Source organism: Prunus avium, chromosome 1, assembly GCF_965620075.1.
Source record: "Prunus avium chromosome 1, drPruAviu1.hap1.1, whole genome shotgun sequence".
Taxonomy (NCBI): Eukaryota; Viridiplantae; Streptophyta; class Magnoliopsida; order Rosales; family Rosaceae; genus Prunus; species Prunus avium.
The window spans coordinates 45,553,491-45,577,449 of NC_142284.1; the positions used below are offsets into that span (position 1 = coordinate 45,553,491).

A 23,959-nucleotide genomic window follows, 5' to 3' on the forward strand; every position below is an offset into this window, starting at 1 on the left:
CTCTCTCAAGCTGCAAGAATTCTTGTGAGAATGTCCACGTCTAATCACTCTGTTTCCTGTCGCCAAACCCTGACTTCAGTCACTTCCCACCTTCCCTCATGCATTAAATGCTTATTCGTGGCCAGTGAGTTTGCTGCAATAAACAGAGGCATTACTTCATTAAATGAAGCATGGGACCCTGCTGTTTGTGCCTAATAAATCATGGCCATGAACTGGCCGAAGGAGCCCTTTTTCTCGACCCTAGCACTTTCTCGAGAAGCTAAAACACAGCGTTTCACCAAGGTGCTTTGCCTTCCTGAAGACAAAAGAAAAACGCTAAGGCATGTTCATCTCGGCCTCGATTGCGGGCCGAGGCCGAGCAAAATCGCGGCCAGAAATATTAAAGTCAGATCATCACGTGATAGCAGGGACCCATGCTTCATTTAATGAAGTAGTGCCTGTTTAATGCAGCAAACTCACTGGCCACAAATAAGCATTTAATGCATGAGGGAAGGTGGGAAGTGACTGAAGTCAGGTTTTGGCGACAGAAGACAGAGTGATTAGACGTAGACATTCTCACAAGAATCCTTGCAGCTTGAGAGAATAGGTCACCAGCTATCAAGGCCATAAATGCGTCTCCACGGCCGGAAGCGCAGAGTCCATGATCGGGGCGGCGGCCGAGATTCACCAGGATTTATAGGGTCACACCACCATACTTCACGATCCCAAATGTCGATTGGACTACCCACTTGCTCTAATCAGGCTCCACCATGCAGATTTTCAGCCTCGATTACTCCTCCAGGAACTCTTCCTATAAATACAAGGCTCAAGCTACATTCAAAAGGTTCAAACACCAAACCAAAGCCTCCTACGGAGCAACTTATTTTTTCCTGTAATGCACTTTCAATATCTTTACATGCTTTCCTAGGAGTAGTGTTAGACTGTAAGGAAAATTCATTCATCAATATATCATACGACCCTTGATTTTCAAGGCGCCGGAGCACCATCCATGTTGTTCGTTCACTCACCCCATATATCATACGACCGTCGCTCCCTGAGCAACGCGCCGGAGCACCGCCCAAAACCCACCACAAACACCATCACTCAACGGCCTTGTAGTTCAGGCCGTGAACCTAACAGCCGAGACTAGTTCCTCTCTCGGCTACAATCGTTTGATTAGAAGACGAGTTCAAACAGGCGCACCACTTATCCATCCTACACTCATCAACATCTCGACGCACGGTAGACCGTGTTGGCACTCCCGCGCACAACCGCACCGCACCCAAAAGCAGGAAGCCGCGTGTCAACGCATATCCCCTCGGCCCGGAACTCCAGGCCGTGAGATTTGCGTGGCAGACACCTGCTATCACGTGATGATTTGATTCTGATATCTCTGGCCGTGATTTTGCTCGGCCTCAGCCTCGGCTTACAATCGAGGCCGAGATGATCATGCCTTGACAACTTTTCCGTTGTTTTCAGGAAGGCAAAACACCTTGGCGAAACGCTGCGCTTTAGCTTCTCGAGGAAGTGCTTGGGCCGAGAAAAAGGGCTCCTTCGGCCAGTTCATGGCCGTGATTTATTAAGCACAAACAATTAGGTCATAGAAATAACCAAATCTGAGATGAAATTCACGAAAACAAGAAATCTGAGATAAACCAAAGCTTCAGAATGGAAAAAGATGCTAAGATGTAGAGAAGAATCCGAGAAATCAAGAATGTTGAAAGAATGGAAAAGATCTTGTGATTTCGTGGTTCAGACAAAAAAAAAAGTGATTTCGTGGTTGCACTATCTTCTTCAGATTTATTAGTTTTTTCTATTTTTTCTAATGGTCTGTCATTTTTATTATTTTTAAAAATATTTATTTTTATCTAAATACATGTGTTATCTAGTTAGTAGGCCACATCATCCTTTAAGGAGTGCCAAGTAATTTCCATTCTTAACCCTCAATAGTACACCATGAGTTATGCACATGCTTAAAATTGACAAAAAAAAGCTAACAAAATTGACGCTATTACCAATAGTGCAATCAAAAGTGAAGTTGAAGGACCACAAGAATCATTTTGAAAATTGAGAAATCAAAATGCGAATTAGATCAAAATTTAGTAACCAATGCACTCAAAAACCCTACATTTTTCAACAACCGATCCAATTCCAAACCGATGCGTATTTGTCTGCTCGCTTGCTCCCTGTCTTACATTTTACCAAAATTAGATTACATGTTATGTTACTGCTAATATATTTTTGTGCCAATCCGGTAAATACATAATTTTCTATCCATGATTCAAACATTTTCCAGATTATTATTATTATTTTTAAAGGTCAAACTATTATCATATTATATTCTAAAAATGAAAAATATGCGGTGGGAAAGAGCCAACGCGCACCGTTTTTATGGTCGTGAGTGAGTCAAGAAGTGTTTGTCGTCTAGAAGATGCAACGTCATTAGGGCCCCACTCATTTGGCCTCTTTCTTTATATAAAACCCGTCCACGACACTAAGCTGACTCAGCATCTACGTGGAGATCAAATCCTCAGTGACGCAATATATAAAAGATAATTATCCTGGATATCTTGTTCTCTCAACCAAAAAAAAAGAAATACAAATTAAGAGAGAAAAAAGACAAAGAAAAAAAAGAAGCCGATTTAGTTGACAGCTAATTAATTGGTGGTTACGCGCCTATTTGCATGGCAAGGCCAAGCCAAGGTTAGGAGGTGGTTGCTGTATTGTCCATCTCTCACTCACTCACTCATTGAGACAAAAGGGGAGAGAGAGATATATATATTAGAATTTGAATTAACAAATTTTCAGCGAAGGACTTGGTGACTCGGATTTTCAGTGCAAGGACTCACACAATCGGAATTCTCAGGGAAGGACTCTCCGGCCAATTATAAATACTTTCCATTCCCCCAAAACCCTTCATCATGCCTTCCTCCTCATCACCAACAGTATTTCTTCTTCTTCTTTACCCTTTTGTTAGATTATCGCTTTTCGATTCAGCAGGATGACCATCCTCGTTGAGCAGCCTGACTTTGGTAAAGTTTTACTTTTTATTTTTTGGGTTTTTGCTGCATTACATTTTTTTGTTTTTCTTGTTCGACATTGAATTCATTTTAATTAGCAGCGGTTGAGGTGGAAGAAAAGGTGGTCTCTGATCAGACGGGTGAGGAGAATGAATTGGTGTTGGATGGTGGATTTGTGGTGCCTCCAACAAACGCATTTGGCCACACTTTCAGGTCCCTTCTGTTCTTGCCATATTCTAGGCTGCATTCAATTATGATCATGAAACATTTTAATATACATTTCGCCTTTCCTTTCTGTTTCCAAAGAAGCTCAAGAAATGTCATATTCCCTTTTCCTTTATATATCATCTTATTACCACTTATGTGAAGTTTATTCATCAAAATGCAGGGATTATGATGTTAACAGTGACCGGAGCGATGGGGTTGAGGAATTCTATCGAATCAACCACATTAACCAAAGTGTTGACTTTGTAAGCAAACAGCTGCGGATTAGAGTTTCTTCAATTTGGAAAAGGTTATATTAATAATGATTAATTGCAGGTGAAGCGGATGAGGGAAGAATATGGCAAACTGAATAAGGTTGAAATGAGCATATGGGAATGCTGTGAACTTCTCAATGAAGTAGTGGATGAGAGTGATCCTGACTTGGATGAGCCTCAGATTGAGCACCTCTTGCAGACTGCTGAAGCCATCAGAAAGGACTATCCTAATGAAGGCTGGCTGCATTTAACTGCCCTTATCCATGGTATAATATATATATATATATACTAGTTTCTCATCATTTTGAGTGCTCTTTATTCTTAGTTAATTTAATTATATGCTTCTCTAATTTGAGTCATATCAACCATGTTTATGTATTTGCTTCATTTTGATTTTTGCATATGTCACCGTGAGGATCAATTGCTTAAACTTTGTTTCCCATGAAATTTAGATCTTGGAAAGGTTCTTCATCTTCCTGCTTTTGGAGAGCTTCCTCAATGGGCTGTTGTGGGTGAGGATCATCTTCTTGTTTAATCTTTGGTTCAGATAATCTCTTCTCTCACCTCTGTTTCTATAATTATTCTGAAACTAACTGAAATCATCTATTAATTACAGGTGACACATGCCCTGTCGGGTGTGCCTTTGATGAGTCAATTGTTCATCACAAGGTCTCTCGCAAATTTTGTACCAGGATCCACCTTTGGAATATGAAATGATTCAGTCCCCTAACTTCATTAATTTCTGACTCATTTTTCTGTGGATAGTCTCTAACATCGTGTCTGCCTGTCCTTGCAGCATTTCAAGGAAAATGCTGACTACAACAATCCTGCTTATAACACTAAGTATGGTATTTACTCCGAATGTTGTGGACTCGACAATGTACTGATGTCATGGGGGCATGATGACTACATGTACTTGGTACATATTTGCCAAACCCATTCCAACTTCTGCATTGTTCATACTCTACCATCCATGTACTTAGAACTAGGAAGGAAATAGCACGGGAAATTGATAATTTACTATCTGAATTTACATATATATATATATATATATTATATTTTCACAAGTCTTGCAATGGTAAACTTACTTATGTATCCTGTCTCCAGGTGGCCAAGGAAAACAAAAGCACTCTCCCTTCAGCTGGTCTTTTCATTATCAGATACCACTCATTTTATGGTACATTGTGAAATCAGCTAGCCCTTCAATTTGCTTTCAAATTAGTATTTAATCTATATGGATCAAAATTACTTTGCAGCTTTACACAGGGCAGGAGCATATACGCACTTGATGAATGCAGAGGACATTGAGAATTTGAAGTGGCTCAAAATATTCAAGTAAGGATATTCACTCCCCCATTTAAAAACACAGTAATGTAGTAAGACTATATGTCCTTCCTACCATATTTTCGACACACTGCTTTGCCAAAATTTGATACAAGTCTAAAAATTAACTTTGCCATTCTATATGCAGCAAGTATGACCTTTACAGCAAGAGCAAAGTTCGCATTGATGTTGAGAAAGTGAAGCCCTACTATCTCTCTCTAATTGAGAAGGTAAAGATGAGTTGTTCTTGTTATTGGAGCTGGATGGAAGGAAATTTTGCAAGTGCATGCACAAGATTCCGAAGTTCTCATTTCATTTAATTTCAAAATAGAGCTTAAATGCCACATTGTTTTTTCTCTCTCTGTTCCTTGTAGTTAATTTTGACTATTCTGTTGCAGTACTTTCCCGCAAAGCTGAGATGGTGAACGGTGAAGTTGGGAGCTCTGAAGTTGGATGAGTAAAGAAATCAGATGGAGGTAGCAGCTGAATAAAAGGCACGGATGTAGAACTTTCAATGTCTTTTTTTCTCTTTGTTCTTGTTTCCTTTTCTTTTACCCCTTTATGTTTGTTTTGTTATGAACTTATGAGGAGGTGCTGTACCTTTTCTCTGAGTTTGTATATAAAAATGCTACCTCTGCAGTTGCAGTTATTCCATTGCCGTTGTTCTATGCTTTTAAGCTTCAACTCAGTTTACGCAGAAATACTATAGTTTGCTTTTATATTAAAGATGTTATGATGCAGATGAAAATTAATAGCAGTATTAGTTGGTACAGGACAGGTGCCAACAACCAGAGTTTAATTGACCAGTGTTTAATCATTAACCAAGCAATTAAATCAGCAAATTAATGATCCAATTAACCAATAAACTGCCTTAGTCTAAACTCGAAAGTGCACTTTCATCACTTGTCTATTTGTCTTTATGCTAATCAACGAATGAATGATTATCTCTACTGCGCGGAGTCAAAAATGCAACATCCGAACACAAAAGTGAAAGGATGCATTTTGCTTTTACAGGTTATGGCAAAGCCTCCTTAGGTATTTACTATTATTTTACAAAGGGTGTTGTTAAACGAACCCTAAAATTAACAGCACCCCTTTATGAATGAGTAGTAAAATATTATCACGGTCAAACAAAGAGAACCAGATATCTATTTGTGCGTCAGAAATTGTCTTTGAGAAAAACCTTAGTTCTAGTTAATTTTCTTCAATTTAAATGAAATAAAAAATTATAAAAATTCAGTTAGCCGGACCGATCAGTATGTAGTTGTAGTAGTAAACTTTGACTAGTTGTATTATTGGTATATATAAAGTCCATTTTCTTTAATACAATATATCAAATCGTCAATGAATGTCGTTGTAGGTTGGGTGGATGGTGGGTGGATTTAGAGTTAGACGAGCCTTCTAAGTTAGGTGTGTAACCTTGAATTTTATATACCCCTAACCCATCTTTGTCCAACTTAACTTTTCTATGTCTAAATAGAAAATGACCAATTTAATATAGTATATCATAGACACAGAGAGCACTATTTGTCTTTTGCATTCTTCTCAGAGAAAGAGATTGATATTCCAGCTAAGCGTTTTGTTGTGTGTTTTGTTTGGGGGCTTCCTTCCTTCTTACTCTCTGCTGCCGTTGTTGACCATGACCCTTGAATATGTTCCTATACTTAAACAGACAGGCCGTTGATACGATTCTATAGGTTTCCTGAGAAAAAGGTTTGATTGTTTGATTCAGCATTGGCCTTTTTCACTTCTTGTCATGGTGAGCTCTGTTTCAGACATATTGGCAAACAGAAGTTGGGCAATTTGTAGTCAAAACTTGTAATTTTTTGGACTGGAAGTGTTCTTTTGATTTCCTACGAATTGGATTTCTCTGTTTTTGGTATTTCATTACTTGGGTGTTTGTTTGATTTTCATACCTCTCCCCGTTTATGAGATTTTGGGTTTAGAGAGTTTGTTTGGAGCTCGTATACCATCTGTTAATATAGTTGAATCTGAATTGTTGGAATTTTGAATTGATCCTTGCACCCTGGTGATTTTGGGTTGCTGGGTTATTAAAAGTCTACCCATTTTTGCCTTGTAAGCTTGAGGGATGAAAGGAAAGTTTGGAACACCAGGAAGTTACTTTGTGTTAAACACAGGAGATAGAATTCCAGCCATTGGACTTGGGACATGGCAGAGTGGAGGAGACCTTTGTGTTCAAGCCGTAAAAACGGCATTATCAGTAGGCTACCGTCACATAGATTGTGCACATCTTTATGGTAACGAGATCGAAGTTGGGGAAGCTTTAGCTGAAGCATTTAAGGGTTCACTGAAGAGGGAAGACGTTTTCTTGACTTCTAAGCTCTATTGTACAATGAATTCTCTCAATAAAATTGAGAATTATGTTAGAGTTTCTCTTAAGAACCTTGGAGTTTCGTATTTGGATCTGTATTTGATGCATTGGCCTGACAGCTCAGCGTTTGGTGATGCCACTGATCCTCCTTCAAAGTCTGGGAGCGAGTATAGGCAATTCTTGAATCGGTTGAAGAAAGCATGGAAAGCTATGGAAGGTCTGGTTGAGTTGGGTTTGGTTAGAGCTATTGGAGTCAGCAATTTCAGTGTTCCGCAAATCAAACAATTGCTCAAGTTTGCAAAAATTGTACCTGCAGTCAATCAGGTTGGCTTTCGGTAAATCATTCTGGCTATTTTTCAATAATTCAGCATCCAAATTTGTCTTCAATTAGTTGATAAATTGGCTTTCACGTCCCTTCTTTAATCATATTATCCATTATATTGTTTTAATGGTGCAATGGATTTTCATATCTTTTCTTTTTTCTTTTCCTTTTTTTGTTTAATTACAATGTTGATCGAAGGGCTAAATATGTTAGAGTAAATAAGTGACTTAATCTAGTAACAGTTGATGAGAAAATTCATTGGATAGAAGGTTTTTTGTCAACAATTTTCTCTGTAGTCTACTCACATGAGCAAAGCATCTCATTTATTTGGCTGACCTAATAATTTGCAAGTATCGGACGCTGGGATTCAATGCAATATGAAGGCACCTGCATTAATATAACAATTGCATAAACATTACCTCTACTGAAGCAGCCCATTTAAGTCATACTCAGGTAGTTGTTGCTATATGTATGCAAGTGTGAAATGCAAAAAATCATCATTTGGATCAGATGAATCTTACAATCATTTCAGTTGGTAAGCTGATTAAGAAGTGGCCTACCAGCACAGATTTGGCTTTAAAAACAGCCCACCATTGCACAGTTCCTACATGATTCTGAGCTTAAGACTTAATTTTGCTCGTTAGATATTTGAACTTTGTTTGATATGTTCATATATCTTTGCACCGATGCTATTGTTCTCCAAAACTAGTTGAATCTAATTTGATCAAAAGAGACTGAGTTGTAGGACTATTACCTCTCGTCTCTTCCTTTCTAACTCAATGTTGACATTAGAAACCAATTATGAAGCAAAGTTAGTGCAGATTGTCTATGCTTTATCGTAATACCCACCTCTTTTCTTGTATTGTTTGCTAGATTGTAACTATCATCAATCTAGGTTGTTAGGACCCAGTGTTGAATCTGCTTAAATTCTTGGGAAAATAAGAATGTTTTGTGGCTTCTGCTGCCCTTTTTTTTTCTTTAAGACTGAAATTTCTCCTTGTTGATCACAATATGACATAATTTGGGTTCCTTAATTGATTTATGATTAAATTTTAGGTGGAGTTGCACCCCTTTTGGAGGCAAGATGAACTTGTAAAGTTCTGTCAATTGAAAGGTATCCATGTATCTGCTCACACACCCTTAGGAGTCCCAACCTCGACTCCTGGACCATCTGATAGCAGTTCAGGTGGGGAAGATGAACCTGGAACTCCTCGCATATCATTCAGGAGGTCAAAGTCTGTGCATGGGCCTATGCTAAAATTATCAACAGTTGCAGAGATAGCAGACAGACACAGAAAAACACCTGAGCAGGTACTTTAGATTCCACAAGCTTCTTTTCTTTTTCATACTACTCATATCCTCCAAGCTATATACTATTGAGTAGCATAATCTCATCCAAGCTATGATACCAGAAATAGAAGTACCATTCATATTTTGCATAATTTGCATATCCCTGTGATTGCAAAACCAAGTAGGCTTCTATAAATTGCCTAAAGTCTGAAGTTTCACCAGTATCCTAAACCTTTGCTCTACACCCATAAACTAATGTCCAGGGCTCAAATCATTATATATATATATATATATATATATATATATATTAATTATTATTACCTCAATAATAAAAAGATTCAGATCTGAGCCCATAGTATATAATTTCTTCCACTCTCAGACTGTAACCAAGGTACACTTGCATTTATCAACTATCCCATTATCAAATGGTTAACCATTTAACACCAACTGCAAGTTGTTGAAATGGCATACATATGCTCAAGAGTATAGCAATCCCCTAGTGGTTAAGCATCGGCACAAACAAGTGCTCATACTCATGATGAGTAGTGAAGATATGACTTCAACTTAGTAGTGTTGAAGTTATAGCAATCTGAAAGTTGCTAAACTTGCAAACCCTAAAACTTTGAGGTGATGCATGACTGATTGCTCTGGTGCTAATTCAGATGGAGGATTGTTGACTTCAGGACTACAATTTGGGGGTCATGTTTAATGTAAAAAGACTTGGCTGCATTTGATTGCGGTAAAATTTTCTTCTTAAGTCTAAACTTTGAGGTTTAGGTAAATTCTAAATAACAGAACACAACATATGATTCATGGTTCATGATTGAAGTGGTGCTTGTCACATAACAAACTCTAAAACTTATAAGTGACATTAGTTAGTCTCAAACTCTCAATGCAGCTGCAGTCTACCCCAAAGAACCTACTAATTTGTGCTTCAGTTGAGTCAATCTTCTCCCTCGAGAAGCTTTCATCAGCTTTTCAGCCTCCAATTATATAGCCAGTCATTGTCATATAGGGTTTTTTTTTTCTGTCTTTGAGAGATCTTGTTTCAAGGAAGGAATCAATCACTTGAGTACTGGGTAAATGGATGTGCTATCGATATTGAAAAGTCTCCATTGTGATTGACATATCTTTTAGGGTTGGAAACTTATCATCTAGTTTGAAGCCTTTGAAATTTAAAGAGAATGGAAAGCGCTGGTCTAGGATAAAGGATCTAAATCTTACCAAAAGTTGAGATGATCCTGCAGTTTCTTGCAGTGGTCCAAAACCATTAAAAACATAAAGATGGTGATCTGGGTAGTGGGCAACTCTACACTTCTTACCCATCTAATTGCACTTGTATATTCAAATTGTAGAGGAACATAATCATACAGGATTGTGTAGTGGAGATAAAACTTATTATAGCAATGATCATAGATAGTAAAAGTCTAGAATAGAGACGTAACCACTTATAATAATTATGCAAGATTAAGGAAAAACTCATGGCCACTAATTTATGCCTTTTGCAAATTATTTTTAGATTAATATATCACCTTTAACATGATAGAACTTAAGAAAACATGGAACTTGCAAGATTGACTTTGGGAAAATGTAAATCAAAACTTGATATAACTAGACTAAAAACTGAAAGGTCTGGAGTGGGCTCCTTATTGAATAAAGACCACAATTTTGTGCTGAATTACTACTATTTTCTCTTCATTCTTCTCTGTCCCTCCGATGCTTTAAAAAGCACCTATGGTGTAACTGTATTATAATGAAAGATCAAAACTACCACTGGGTTTTGCCAAAACAAGAAGCTGCACGACTGGGCATAGGATCCTAGGAACCAAACTCGGTTGCATTTCCAGATGATTCTGTCCTCAACGAGGACCAGAAATAAAGGTACTGCTTGTGGTTTTAGTAATGGTGTTTGGCTTGCTTACTCTGTTTCAGGTTATTTTGCGTTGGGGGCTGCAAAGAGGAACCAGCGTGCTCCCGTGTAGCCTGAAGCCTGATAGGATAAGGAAAAACATAGACATTTTCAGTTGGTCTCTGTCAGATGACGAGTGGAACCGGTTGAACCAGATTGAACCACAGGTGTGCCTATTTGGAAATGGTCCTTTGAATAATCTTTCAGAGAGTGGCTTTGTGTCTGGAAGTGGTCCACTTCAAGCTGTGCGTGAGATGGAAGATGACATGGAATCCAATGCCTGATATTTGAATAATATCTTCAGATGATGTGCCGTGCCATTTTTGTTCAAAGAAGTGATCATCCTTTAATATGTATGCCCATTGTTTGCAAGAATTCTAGTTTGTGGATGCTGAATAGAAAGTCAAAGGAGACATTATTAATTGGAAGTGGCAAATATTTCTTTTTAACTTCTTCTCATTCTCATGGGTGTATTGATGCTACATTGAAAAGAAAAAAAAATGTTTACTGAAGTGAACCATCAAAAATAAATTCAATCTGTTTTGTTTTGTTTTGTTTTTTTCTCTCTTTTCTTGATCTTTACATGTATTTGCTAATAAATCTGATTCAGATGTGCCGTGGCCTTATGATTATGGATTAGTATGCCAAGCAAGGATGATGTTGATCTGCACTCTGCAGGAGCCTGGATTTAACTTTTATGTTTTCATTGTTTTGTGTTTTTTTTTTGGTCAAAACATTGTTTTGTGTTTTCATGACAGAGAAAGAGTTGGCCGTCGGGTGCCATCATCCATGACCAATACCGTCGTTGAAACTGATGAACTTATTTGATGCCAGCAATCAAATAAAAGTGTTCTTTCGCAATTCTCATGCCTTGTATTGTACGGCGCATGATAAGACATTGCCGTCCTATATATATATATTTTAGGGTTTTCGGGAAGTCACCAGAAGTAAAAGAAAAAGAGAAGAAAATCCCGCCCTAGTTAGGAATTGTTTTCTCAACTTGAAACCACAATTTGGAACAAGAACAAGTCATAGTATTAGTACCGTTACAAGTTGCTTTGAAGCTAACTTCAACATATACAAGATGGTCCATCCTCACGCCTCCACGTTACCGTCCTTTCTGACCACCAAATGTCAAACAAATAGATTAAGATTAAGATTGATGTCTTTTTGTAGACTTTTTTGACAGATTGATTGAATATTGATGTGGCTGCTGCTGGCTACCCATGAATATGTATTTGATTTGGCAAATGCAACACATCCAAGGCCACCGCCGCTGGTCTGGTTGCATTGCATTTAAATCCCCACCAAACAAAACCCTTTTTCAATACAGCCAGCCGCTTGATCATTTTCACCACGATATTAATATTATTGTACCAAGGCGTTTGGTCTTGTGTTCATTCTAACCTAAAATAAGCACTCAACTTTTTATAAATAAATAGCCAACGGGATCTAGCCTCGTGGAAAAGGGCATTGACTTGTAGACCATAGGTGTCAAGTTTGAATTCCACGACATCATAGCTGTGTGTATGTGAAAAATCCCCCTCTCATGTAGTTTAGACTATCGCTTGTATTCAAATAAATAAATAAATACTACCAAAAAGAAATATTGAAATCCTGATGCATGGAAATGGACACGTAATTGTAATATAATGCTTGTTCTTGTACGTCCAACAATTTCAACGGTAGACACCGTATTCAAAATGGTTGAACTCTAAAGCGAAGATGACATATACATATATAGAGAAGGAGAATGAATGGAACTCTACCAAATTCATCAACTTTTCTTTCCTTTGACCATTGAAACCATTGAAACCATTGAAAGGGGCTACTATTTTTCCCACATGCAAGGAAGGGACAACTATTTCCCACATGCAATGCAGCCTGCAGGGTACTATTTTCAACGCCACTGTGATTAAGATTTGTATGTAATTGAACCAACCAAGTTCCAACCAAGATCAGACTCAGAGTCTTTATTTTATACATGTTCGAGAGCCAACATTCTTTCTCTTCAAAATCTAAAACGTATATGTAATTTACTTACAACGTTGCTGTTGCTTCAATGAGATCCCTCTCTGTTACATGGACTATAAGTACTGTATATGGAAAAGTATTTACAACAAAACCAACTCTCCATAGTGCAAAAATTAATAGCAACTTACATAGACCAGGAAATTGAACTTGTTTCATATGTAACATCACTTTCTGTACAATCTGGGTTTCCCTGGCTCATCTAAAAAGAAAGCTAGTTTTTGGTGCTGATATTGTCGAGCCAAGAAACTAGCTGCTGAGTTGAAGGTCTCACCTTAGGGCTTCCGCTTAAGCAAAGGCATGCAATCTCAAATACACACAAAAGTTCCTCATCATGCTTCTTGTCATAAATGAACGGATCAAAGACCTCAGTTTCCCTCTTTTCCCTCTTCATCTGAAATGCCCAAGAGATCAAATCCCGACATCCTCTTGGCTTGCACATGTCCATAGGCCTTTTTCCAGTTAGAAGCTCCAAAAGAACAACACCGAAACTATACACATCGCCCTTGTAAGTGGCAACAGAGGCTTGCCCATACTCGGGAGGGATGTAGCCTAATGTCCCAACAAGATCAGTTGTTACATGAGTATCATAGGGGAGTATGAGCCTGGCAAGACCGAAATCAGCTAAGTGAGCTTTAAAATTCTCATCTAAAAGGATGTTACTTGACTTTATATCCCGATGAAGGATATGGGGCTCGCATGATTGGTGCAAATAAGCAAGCCCTCTGGCCGCCCCTTGAGCAATTTGAAGCCTCATATTCCAATCTAGAGAGGATGGGCCATCGATTTTTTCATGTAACCAGTAATCCAGACTACTGTTCTCCATGTAAGAATATATCAAGAGCCTGTCACTTTTATATGTGCAATACCCCTGAAGATGGACAAGATTTGGATGTTGAGCTCTTGACAAGGCTTCAACTTCAGCACGGAATTCTCTGTCCATCTGGCCAGTGTCACCAGACAGCCGCTTGATTGCAACCTTCTTACCATCAGGGAGGGTGGCCTTGTAAACCAAACCAAAACCCCCACAACCAACGATATTTGCTTGGTCAAAATTGTTGGTTGATTGTAGAAGGTCATCAAGAGAGAGCTCCTTATCAGTATCCTTGTTTTGGAACAGAACTACTAGTTTTGACCCAAGTTCTTCCAAATCTTTCCCATTGCTGTCATGTTCCTCTTTTTCAGGATCAACCTCCCTTCGGCTATGTGCCCGCAACACAATTATGACCATCAGAGTAAGAAAAACTGCAGTTCCAAATACAATTCCGACAGCTATACCAACAATAACTCCTCTATTTTTCCTTGACTTTCTGGATTGCCCAAGAGGATTACTCACCTTTGATGGACATGGGGGGAAATGGTCACCACAAAGATTATTCCCTACGAAGCTTGAAATTGGGAAAGTCCAAAACTGACCTCCTGTAGGGATCGACCCATATAATTGATTGTCTGCAACATTAAACTTTGACAGAAAGCTCAGATTAACCAATGACGGCGGTATTATCCCCGAAAGCCTGTTACCAGACATATCCAGAGTCTCTAAGCTGGTCATCCTGGATAAATTACTCGGAATTGGTCCCGACAGATTGTTACACTTCAGATCAAAAACATGAAGCAATCTCAGTTTCCCAAACTCTGGCCAGATTGGTCCACTAAGATTATTGTTACTAAGTGCCAGTGTGGGTGGAAAGCTCCAAACTTGATTATACTGCAATCCTCGTGCACTCACATTCCTTTTCATGAATAATGGGAAATCCGGGGCAGGTTCCTCAATTGAGATCCTCCCATCAACGAGGCTCCGTAGTCCAGTTATATTTCTCGGGATTTCCCCAGTAAAAGAATTGTTAGATAGGTCCAAGTAGAAGAGATTGCTAAAATTGCCAAACCAGACTGGAATTGTTCCTTCCAAGCGATTCCATGACAAATCCAGCAACTGCAATCTGCTGCTACTACTCAACCATTGGGGTATTGAACCTGTTAGCCTACAATTTGCAATGATGAGAACCTTCAACCTTTCAAAATGAAGGGTTGAATCAGCAGGCAATTCTTCGTCCCGGAAATTCAAGGTGAGAACCAGAGTAGTTAGGTTCTGGCAATGCTGTAAGATTTTAAGGGCAGATGAAATATTGGAAATGCTGGAATTTGACAGTGAGAGGTAAGAGAGGCTATGAAAATTCTTGAAGCTTTCTGGTATTTGGCCACTAAAGTTGTTCCGGGCAATATTTATGTTATTCAGATGCCGACAAGAGGGAAGATTGGACGGAATAGGCCCATAAAACCGATTGGAACCTAGATCAATAGAGGCCAAACTAGTCATTGCTGAACAATTAAGATCAATTGAACCCTCCAATGAATTGTTTCTCGCATTAAACAAAGAGAGAGTCGGGGAACTCGCCAAGGAAAGGGGTATCCGACCACTAAAATTATTCGAATGAGCAACAAAATACTGTAATCTTCCAAGGCTGTCGAAAACATCTGGGATAGTTCCTGAAAACCCATTAGTCGAGATATCCAAGCGAACAAGGTTAATGAGGTTACCAATTTCTTTGCTGAGCTGCCCGGAAAGCTTGTTATCTTGAATGTTCAGTCGGGTTAGCTTTTGCAGGCGAAATATACCTTCGGGTACACCGCCTGTAAAAGTATTCATGCCCAGACAGAGGTCCTCCAACGAACTACAATTGCCAAGACCTGGTGGCAGATCACCAGTGAAGTAGTTCACAGCCAATTTCAGTGCCCGAAGCTGAGTAGAATTGTTACAGATGCTAGGTGGAAGGGAACCATTCAAAAAGTTTTGAGAAATTTCAAGGAACTGGATTGAAGGTAAATCAATATCGGCTGGAATGGGGCCAGAGAAGTCATTAGAGCTCAAGTCTAAGAGCTCCAAATTTGGCAAATGGAAAAGTGGAATCGGAAGCGAGTGTTTGAGGAAATTGTGAGAAAGATTGAGGGTTCTAAGCTGGTCCAACATGCCTAAAGATTCAGAGAGGTTGCCAGCTAGTCTTTTCTTTGGAAGCTCCAACTTAACCACTCTATAGGTATCTATAGAGGAATCGTTCAATCCGAGAGAGGATGAAGAGTTGCAAGTGATGCCTGCCCATTCACAGCAATTAGATGATAAATTGTTCCCCCACCCTTCAATCACAGTTTCTATGCCTTTCATGAAATCCTCCAATGCTTTCAAATCATTTGGATTGCATGTCAGGTTCTGAGAGCTCGAAACCTGAGCTTGGAAGCAAAACCCAACAACAATGATGACCACCCAGAAGTCTTGAGCGCCCATATCAGAGAAACACACCCACAGGGGGGACAGACAGAAGAAAATGGAAGAATAGATAAAGAATGTACAATCAAGTAGCAGCAAAACCCTTGTCAAGAACCATGCTTTAAGAACTGGGTTTTCTCGTTTCAAACATTATGACTGAGAACTGAAAGCAAATAGAAGAAAACAAAAGAAAATTTAGCAAAATTAAACAATGGGGTTATCTTGTATGTGAAGCAGGAAAGCAAAACAAAAAGAGAATGAAAAAGAAGAAGACAGACCTGCCAGATAGAGGAATGGATGAAAGAAGGGAAAATGGCTGGCTTCGAGTCTTTGACTTCAAAACACGCTTTCTGCTATGAATCAATGAGCGAATGGATGAAAGCTTTGCTCCTCTTCTTCACTTCCAGTTCTCACAGATTTTATTTATTTTGGTTGCAACTTGCAAGATTTTCTTGTCAATTTAGGCTGCACGGCTCCTTCTATTGTCAGTCAGTATTTTTATGATAAATCTGGTAAAGTGGAAACCGGGGGACAGTAAGTGGTGACCGGCAAAAGCCGGTCAGTTGCAATTAAAATGAGGTTCGCTTGGATGAGATATGGACAGCCGAGAGGCATGAAGTCAACTACAGGGTGGCGACACGTGCACTAAGTCTTATAAACTGCGCGGTTTCGGCTGACGCCGACTTCATAAAATTTGACAGGTTGCAGTTGCCTCAATTTAATACCATGTTCCTTTTCCTTTTTTTTTGTATTTTTCTTTCTTTAGTAATTATTTTTCTCAATACAACTTCCAAGCAATAGTCTGTTACCGAACTTAGGATTAAGAGAGCGAACTCATTCCTTTAGTCATTAGTACAGGAAAAAATAATTAAGTTGGAAATTAACCGACAGTTTGACATTGAACAAGAAGTGGAAAATTAAGAAAATAGAGAAATGATCATGACTAATTGTACGATTAGCAAGAATTTAGATAGAGACATTGAGAGGAGCTTGATAATTGAATTAGGATTGGTCTTCAAATCATGTGATACTGTTAGAAAAATATAATCAATGTAACATTTTTCTTTTCCAAACTTGAGATTGATTGAATAATTTATTTTCATTTCGTGGTAAGGTCAGGTGAATGACTCAGTAAATTTATTTGCATTAGAGAACTCCAATGTCAACCAACCATCATCCACCGAAAAGAATTCGGAGACAAGTTGAGAAATAAATCGAATCCCCGTGTACAGACCGCTGTTGAAGACTCTGCTCCGTGTTTTCCAATATTGATTATTTATTTCAATTTTTTATGAATTTATGGTCCCCACTTTCTCTTATTTTTGTTTCACGGTATTCTCCTCCTATATAATATTTACGAGTAATATATATTCAATTGAATTTCAGTTTAATATTGGAAACGAATTAAGGACAAGAACGTTATAAAGGTAACCTAATTATTTTACAGGCATGCCATGAACCAACCAAGAAGCATATATTATTACTTTAATGTACATGAAGGGGATCAAACTATGGTACAACTAGTTGACCTAACTCATATATGCAGAAAATAAATGTTCAAACACCATGTATTTTCTATTACTCATCTTTGTTGTCATCCATGTTTACAATGACGTCTCTATGGTAATAACGTCCCGACATCTAAAGGAGAAGAATTGTGGATATATAAATAAATTTAAGATATGAAGATGATGGCGTGGTGAGCCGGAACTTAAGAGACTTTATAATGTTGGTAAACTAAGTCCACATTAATCAGAATAGTCAAATATGTATGTCTCATCTCAAGAAGACGACTCTCAAATCTCAATATTCTCAACATCATATAAACAACTAAACACGAACAAAAACAAAACAAAAAAGACAAAGAAACAAGGGTCAAATATGAACAGCAGGGTAGGGCCATATGCATGGACTAGGACGTTTTAGGGTTCACATACGCAGGCAGGCAGGGGTCCAGAGATCTTGTTGTGGGACATATATATTATGTACACAGACACAGTACAACTTCATCACAGAAAACGTAAATAAAACATTCATTCTCAGTCATCCATCGACTTTCTTAAGCAAGAAAATGAATCGGGTTTTAGCATCTCGGGTTAGGTTAGGTCTAACTAATTTTCATATAGCATTTTATTTATTGTGGCATCTACTACAATATCAAGGACTGAGTCAGTAGCACATCACGTGTATCAAACTAAAGAAAAAGAAGATCAATGAGAAAGGTATATACGTACCCATTTTATCATGATGAGTGAATGTTCATTATCGTTTCACCAACAAAAGCAGAAAAATAAATACAAAAACACAGATATTTTTTAAGTATGAAAGATGTCACATGTATATATATATGATGTAACTCACATCACATGTATTATCTTTTCCTAAAGGCAATTAATGTTGAATTAGGCAAAAAATTGAGGGTTGTCCCTAGGGCGGCCTAGGCGGAGGAAGCATATTTTGTAGACTTTTAACCCAACATGGAAACTCTAGCCTTTTTTTTTGGGGGGGTAAATATCACGAGGTGTCCACACACTTGAATAGTGAGATTAATCTCCACTCGGAGTTCGACTTGATCCTGACCACAAAGTACTCCCAACTAGTTTCAAACCTCTACCATTGAGGCATCGCGCCAGGCAGTTTGCCAACAACAACGTGTGTGTGGTTTCGAACACCTAAACCCGTCCCTCTAGCTTTCCCTTCAAATGTGAATGTGATACTCTACAAACCCTTGCCCCATAATACTTTATAGGAGGATTAATCCAAGTACAACTTTGGTTACTTTTCAATTAATAATGCCTAACCTATCAAAATAGGATAGGTACGTGTTTGACTTGAATTAAATTCATCCAAAGTAAGAAAATATATATATTCACTTAGTCATAATTAACAACAATATCAAGTAAATGGAAACAAATTAATAGCAACATCCACATCCCAATCCCATACACCTTGCTCGATTGGATAATGCATATATCACATTGTGAAAAAGTTGAGCCACTACAAATTGCCTCCCACTATTAGCCGACCACATTCATCCGACACGTGGCGTTTCGTTAAATCTAGTGGCAACGGATCATTTCCAAATATATGTTAGCTAGTAGCATCATTATCTTGATAGGAGTTATAGCAACCATGTAATTAAGAATAATAATCATGGTGTTATATATAGTGGGTATCGATTATAATCATGGTGTCATGCATCATTCATGAATCATATCCATATACTAGTACTAGATAATACACAAGATGCATTTATGTTTCGTGGAATCCAAGTCTTAGGAAAAATTAATGTTAATTAATCTCATTTTGAGAAAAATATAATGATGTTTTAACTTTAAAGAACTAGTGCCTTACACGTTTCGACTAATTGCATTGCGTGGGTTATCATTCCTTCCAAGTACTCAAGTAGTTAGCAGTAGCTGTAAAAGGCCTTATGAATTTGTTTCGAAGGATCAAGCTTCAACATATCTATAGAGAGAGGAATGATGTAGCTGATGGGTTGGCTAATTGGAGTCACAATCTGGACCTGGGCTGTTATTATCTTGAGGGGAGTCCTACCTGGCTTGGTTATTTATTGCTTAATGATTCTTTGGGAGCTGTTAAGCTCGTCTAATTAGTACTAGTTAGTTGTTGTTTCGGTGTTTGGGGGTTTTCTCCACTTTTCTTCATAAAATAAATTTTTTGATCAGGAATATGATATATTTATGTATGGGCCTTGGCTTGGTGAGCCCATGATCATCCAAACTTGAAATTAAACAAGGCCGCCTAACCTCGAAAGACCGAGTAAGCATAACGGCTACATGTTTTGCCAGGCATAAATTAAAAGTCCATACGTATCTATCTATCCCAATGAAACATGTAATTCCAAACACAAATCCAACGGCCATTCCGACAATCATTCCTGTATATTTTTTTGATTTTCTGGGTGGCCATGGTCCGAGAGAAGGATTATCATCAGGCATCTCGGGTGGACAGGGGAGAGTGAGACCGCCGCAGAGATTATTATTCCCTCCTTCAAAGCTTGAACTTGCGAAGGTCCAGAACTGGCCTCCTGCAGGGATCATCCCATGTAATTCATTGTCTGCAACATTAAACTTTGACAGAAAGCTCAGATTAACCAACGATGGCGGTATTATCCCCGAAAGCCTGTTACCAGACATATCCAGAGTCTCTAAGCTGATCATCCCAGATAAACTACTAGGAATTGGTCCCGATAGATTGTTGCATTGGAGATCCAACACATGAAGCAATCTCAGTTTCTCTAAGCTGAAATTGGGAAAGTCCAAAACTGACCTCCTGTAGGGATCGACCCATATAATTGATTGTCTGCAACATTAAACTTTGACAGAAAGCTCAGATTAACCAATGACGGCGGTATTATCCCCGAAAGCCTGTTACCAGACATATCCAGAGTCTCTAAGCTGGTCATCCTGGATAAATTACTCGGAATTGGTCCCGACAGATTGTTACACTTCAGATCAAAAACATGAAGCAATCTCAGTTTCCCAAACTCTGGCCAGATTGGTCCACTAAGATTATTGTTACTAAGTGCCAGTGTGGGTGGAAAGCTCCAAACTTGATTATACTGCAATCCTCGTGCACTCACATTCCTTTTCATGAATAATGGGAAATCCGGGGCAGGTTCCTCAATTGAGATCCTCCCATCAACGAGGCTCCGTAGTCCAGTTATATTTCTCGGGATTTCCCCAGTAAAAGAATTGTTAGATAGGTCCAAGTAGAAGAGATTGCTAAAATTGCCAAACCAGACTGGAATTGTTCCTTCCAAGCGATTCCATGACAAATCCAGCAACTGCAATCTGCTGCTACTACTCAACCATTGGGGTATTGAACCTGTTAGCCTACAATTTGCAATGATGAGAACCTTCAACCTTTCAAAATGAAGGGTTGAATCAGCAGGCAATTCTTCGTCCCGGAAATTCAAGGTGAGAACCAGAGTAGTTAGGTTCTGGCAATGCTGTAAGATTTTAAGGGCAGATGAAATATTGGAAATGCTGGAATTTGACAGTGAGAGGTAAGAGAGGCTATGAAAATTCTTGAAGCTTTCTGGAATTTGGCCACTAAAGTTGTTCCGGGCAAGATTTATGTTTTTCAGATGCCGACAAGAGGGAAGATTGGACGGAATAGGCCCATAAAACCGATTGGAACCTAGATCAATAGAGGCCAAACTAGTCATTGCTGAACAGTTAAGATCAATTGAACCCTGCAATGAATTGTTTCTCACATTCAGCAAAGAGAGAGTTGGGGAAGCCAACAACGAAGGGGGCATTTTGTTGATTATTGGCTCAAAGAAGTCAAAAAGGTGAAATTCACTTTCTGCTAGTTATTGTTGTAGTTGGCTGTTTGCCTTGGTATTTGGTTGATTGGTTACTTTCGGCTGTTTGTCTTGGTTGATTGGCAGACAAATTGCATGGGCACATTAAGTGTTGGACGTTGGCTAATTAATTGGTTTGACTTCAGTAGTTGGCCTCATAACTGAAGTAGTTGGCCTTCACCCGTTGGCTTCTCTATAAATAGAGAAGCATGGCAGCAGCAAGAGAGCAGAGCAGAGACAGAAGTTGGCAGAGAGAAGTGAGAGAGGAAAAATAAGAGTTGGGCAGCAAAACAATTGTTGCTGTCGTTTGTTATTTTTCCCTTTTCAATTGTACTCAATTTGTATTCCCTTTATATTCTTGAGTGTGTGAGCTTGGGTATATTTGGGGCTTGGGGTTCTGAGTGTTAAACACTATTATATTCTCTCATTTGATTATAGTGGAATACTCCGTCGTCTCCAAACTGGATGTAGGCATTGCCGAACCAGTATAAATCTTGGTGTTCTTGTTGGTGTTATTTTGTGTTCATTATTTTATCTCTTGCCAGTTGTTGTTTATTTTTCACTCACAGTTGGTTGACGCTTCCGCACAACACATTTGACCATCAAAATTATTTGAATCAGCTACAAAATACTGCAATCTCCTAAGTCTGTGGAAAACATCTGGGATAGTTCCAGAAAACCAATTAGTTGAGATATCCAAACGAACAAGGTTAATGAGGTTACCAATCTCTTCGCTCAGCGGCCCAGAAAACTTGTTATCTTGAATGCTCAATCGGGTTAGCTTCTGCAGCCTAAATAAGCCTTGAGATAAGCCACCTGTACATGTGAGAGCATTCGTGCTAAGATCGAGGTCCTCCAGGGCACTACAATTGCCAAGACCTGGTGGGAGATCACCAGTGAAGTAGTTCACAGCCAATTTCAGTGCCCGAATAGAGTTGTTACAGATGCTAGGTGGAAGGGAACCATTCAAAAAGTTTTGAGAAATTTCAAGGAACTGGATTGAAGGTAAATCAATATCGGCTGGAATGGGGCCAGAGAAGTCATTAGAGCTCAAGTCTAAGAGCTCCAAATTTGGCAAATGGAAAAGTGGAATCGGAAGCGAGTGTTTGAGGAAATTGTCAGAGAGATTGAGGGTTCTAAGCTGGTCCAACATGCCTAAAGATTCAGAGAGGTTGCCAGCTAGTCTTTTCTTTGGAAGCTCCAACTTAACCACTCTATAGGTATCTACAGAGGAATCGTTCAATCCAAGAGAGGATGAAGAGTTGCAAGTGATGCCTGCCCATTCACAGCAATTAGATGATAAATTGTTCCCCCACCCTTCAATCACAGTTTCAATGCCTTTCATGAAATCCTCCAATGCTTTCAAATCATTTGGATTGCATGTCAGGTTCTGAGAGCTCGAAACCTGAGCTTGGAAGCAAAACCCAACAACAATTATGACCACCCAGAAGTCTTGAGCACCCATATCAAAGAAACACTCAACAGAGGGCCACGAGAGACAGAGAGAACCAAATACCAGAAGAAGAACAGCGATGGTAATAAAAAGAGAAAGTAAAACGATAGGCGCACTTGTTAGATAGTGAAGACTTCAAGACATGGGCAAAGATGGAAAGAAAATAGTTGACTCTTCAAATTGGGTAGTGAAGACATCAGAGATATTTATGAATCCATTCAGAGTTGAAGTCTTCAAGATATTTATGCTAACTAGATTGAGCATTCAAGATAAATCATCTAGTTTATAGGTGGCTTATCTCGATGGAAAACATCAGAGATATTTATGAATCCATTCAAAATATAAAATATTGATGGCTTCGAAAATATCGATAGTCAAAAAACACGAAAATTTCAATAGAAATATCGGAATATTATCGATATCGATAAAAATTGAATAAAAACCATGGAAATTGTAAGAAACACTTTGAAATTTTTCTTGAAACTTTAGAGAATGTTTATTTAGTCAATTAACTATTATTTTATCATAAAAAATTGAAAGGAAATGCATTGCATGATGGGTTTAACTGATTTAAGTTGATTATATAGCAAGATAACAAACATTGCGAGTGTAGAAAATATGTAGTAATTAATGAAAGAATTAAACACACCATAATCATTTATTTATAATGATTTACTACAATATTTTACACTTTATACATTGCATGATAAGATATACGAGTGACTTAGTACCACATAGAGCTACTATAAGGTTCAAATTTGATTATTTACACTAACACCTCATGAGGTTTTTGGCTTTTTCACAAAACTTCTTGAGGTTTGATAAATTACAAGAACACCCCATGAGGTTTTAAATTGTTTTTACAAAACTCCTTTTCATTGATTTTTGTTGAGGCCCAAAAAATCCAAGGTTGGGCCCGAATAAATTCCCGGCCCAATACGACGCCTTATGAAGAAGAAACCCGGTGTGGGCATGCGAAAATTCATCATACACGCTCGCACGAGTCATGATCCACATGTCATGCCAAATAAGTATGCAATCCGTCACGCTGAGAGTTGAAACGAGCCTATAAAATGCACTGGCTCTATGAACCCATGCTAATTATCCCGTCAAGCATCATATCCCTTTCCAAAGACGATAAAATTCAAGCACGCCATGCCAAGCGGAACATCATTATGTTACACCTAGCCACGCTACAAGCTTAAGTGTGCCCAATGTAACATCCCG

The 23,959-nt window shown here is 38.6% G+C and overlaps 3 protein-coding genes and 1 pseudogene across 3 annotated transcripts; 2 read left to right on the plus strand and 2 right to left on the minus strand.

Moving 5' to 3' along the window:
• Nucleotides 1-2,654: 2,654 nt before the first annotated feature.
• Nucleotides 2,655-5,455, plus strand: LOC110754647 (inositol oxygenase 1-like). Its single transcript, XM_021955748.2, has 11 exons — nucleotides 2,655-3,011; nucleotides 3,101-3,212; nucleotides 3,388-3,469; nucleotides 3,540-3,744; nucleotides 3,931-3,990; nucleotides 4,095-4,147; nucleotides 4,275-4,397; nucleotides 4,586-4,655; nucleotides 4,735-4,813; nucleotides 4,950-5,031; nucleotides 5,200-5,455. Exons 1-11 carry the CDS (start codon nucleotides 2,981-2,983, stop codon nucleotides 5,224-5,226), a joined length of 924 nt encoding a protein of 307 aa, XP_021811440.1. The 5' UTR covers nucleotides 2,655-2,980; the 3' UTR covers nucleotides 5,227-5,455.
• An 816-nt stretch (nucleotides 5,456-6,271) lies between these two features.
• LOC110754598 (aldo-keto reductase family 4 member C10) lies at nucleotides 6,272-11,208 on the plus strand. Its single transcript, XM_021955685.2, has 3 exons — nucleotides 6,272-7,457; nucleotides 8,512-8,766; nucleotides 10,678-11,208. Exons 1-3 carry the CDS (start codon nucleotides 6,891-6,893, stop codon nucleotides 10,936-10,938), a joined length of 1,083 nt encoding a protein of 360 aa, XP_021811377.1. The 5' UTR covers nucleotides 6,272-6,890; the 3' UTR covers nucleotides 10,939-11,208.
• A 1,223-nt stretch (nucleotides 11,209-12,431) lies between these two features.
• Nucleotides 12,432-16,428, minus strand: PSKR1 (phytosulfokin receptor 1). The gene is made up of 2 exons (XM_021955700.2): nucleotides 16,226-16,428; nucleotides 12,432-16,110 (listed from the first exon to the last, which is right to left on the minus strand). The coding sequence occupies exon 2, from the start codon at nucleotides 15,963-15,965 to the stop codon at nucleotides 12,900-12,902; it is 3,066 nt and encodes a 1,021-aa protein (XP_021811392.1). The 5' UTR covers nucleotides 15,966-16,110; nucleotides 16,226-16,428; the 3' UTR covers nucleotides 12,432-12,899.
• Nucleotides 16,429-19,612: 3,184 nt separating this feature from the next.
• LOC110754611 (phytosulfokine receptor 1 pseudogene) lies at nucleotides 19,613-22,857 on the minus strand (annotated as a pseudogene).
• Nucleotides 22,858-23,959: the final 1,102 nt, after the last annotated feature.

Excerpts from the sequence above, each read along its gene's own strand:
- LOC110754647 (XM_021955748.2), top strand. The coding sequence starts at position 2,981 with ATGACCATCCTCGTTGAGCAGCCTGACTTTG. Across the intron at positions 3,470-3,539 it reads TTAACCAAAGTGTTGACTTT|GTGAAGCGGATGAGGGAAGA; the intron begins GTAAGCAAACAG and ends GATTAATTGCAG. Across the intron at positions 4,814-4,949 it reads AAGTGGCTCAAAATATTCAA|CAAGTATGACCTTTACAGCA; the intron begins GTAAGGATATTC and ends TTCTATATGCAG.
- LOC110754598 (XM_021955685.2), top strand. The coding sequence starts at position 6,891 with ATGAAAGGAAAGTTTGGAACACCAGGAAGTTACTTTGTGTTAAACACA. Across the intron at positions 7,458-8,511 it reads TTGTACCTGCAGTCAATCAG|GTGGAGTTGCACCCCTTTTG; the intron begins GTTGGCTTTCGG and ends ATTAAATTTTAG. Across the intron at positions 8,767-10,677 it reads ACAGAAAAACACCTGAGCAG|GTTATTTTGCGTTGGGGGCT; the intron begins GTACTTTAGATT and ends ACTCTGTTTCAG.
- PSKR1 (XM_021955700.2), bottom strand. The coding sequence starts at position 15,965 with ATGGGCGCTCAAGACTTCTGGGTGGTCATCATTGTTGTTGGGTTTTGC.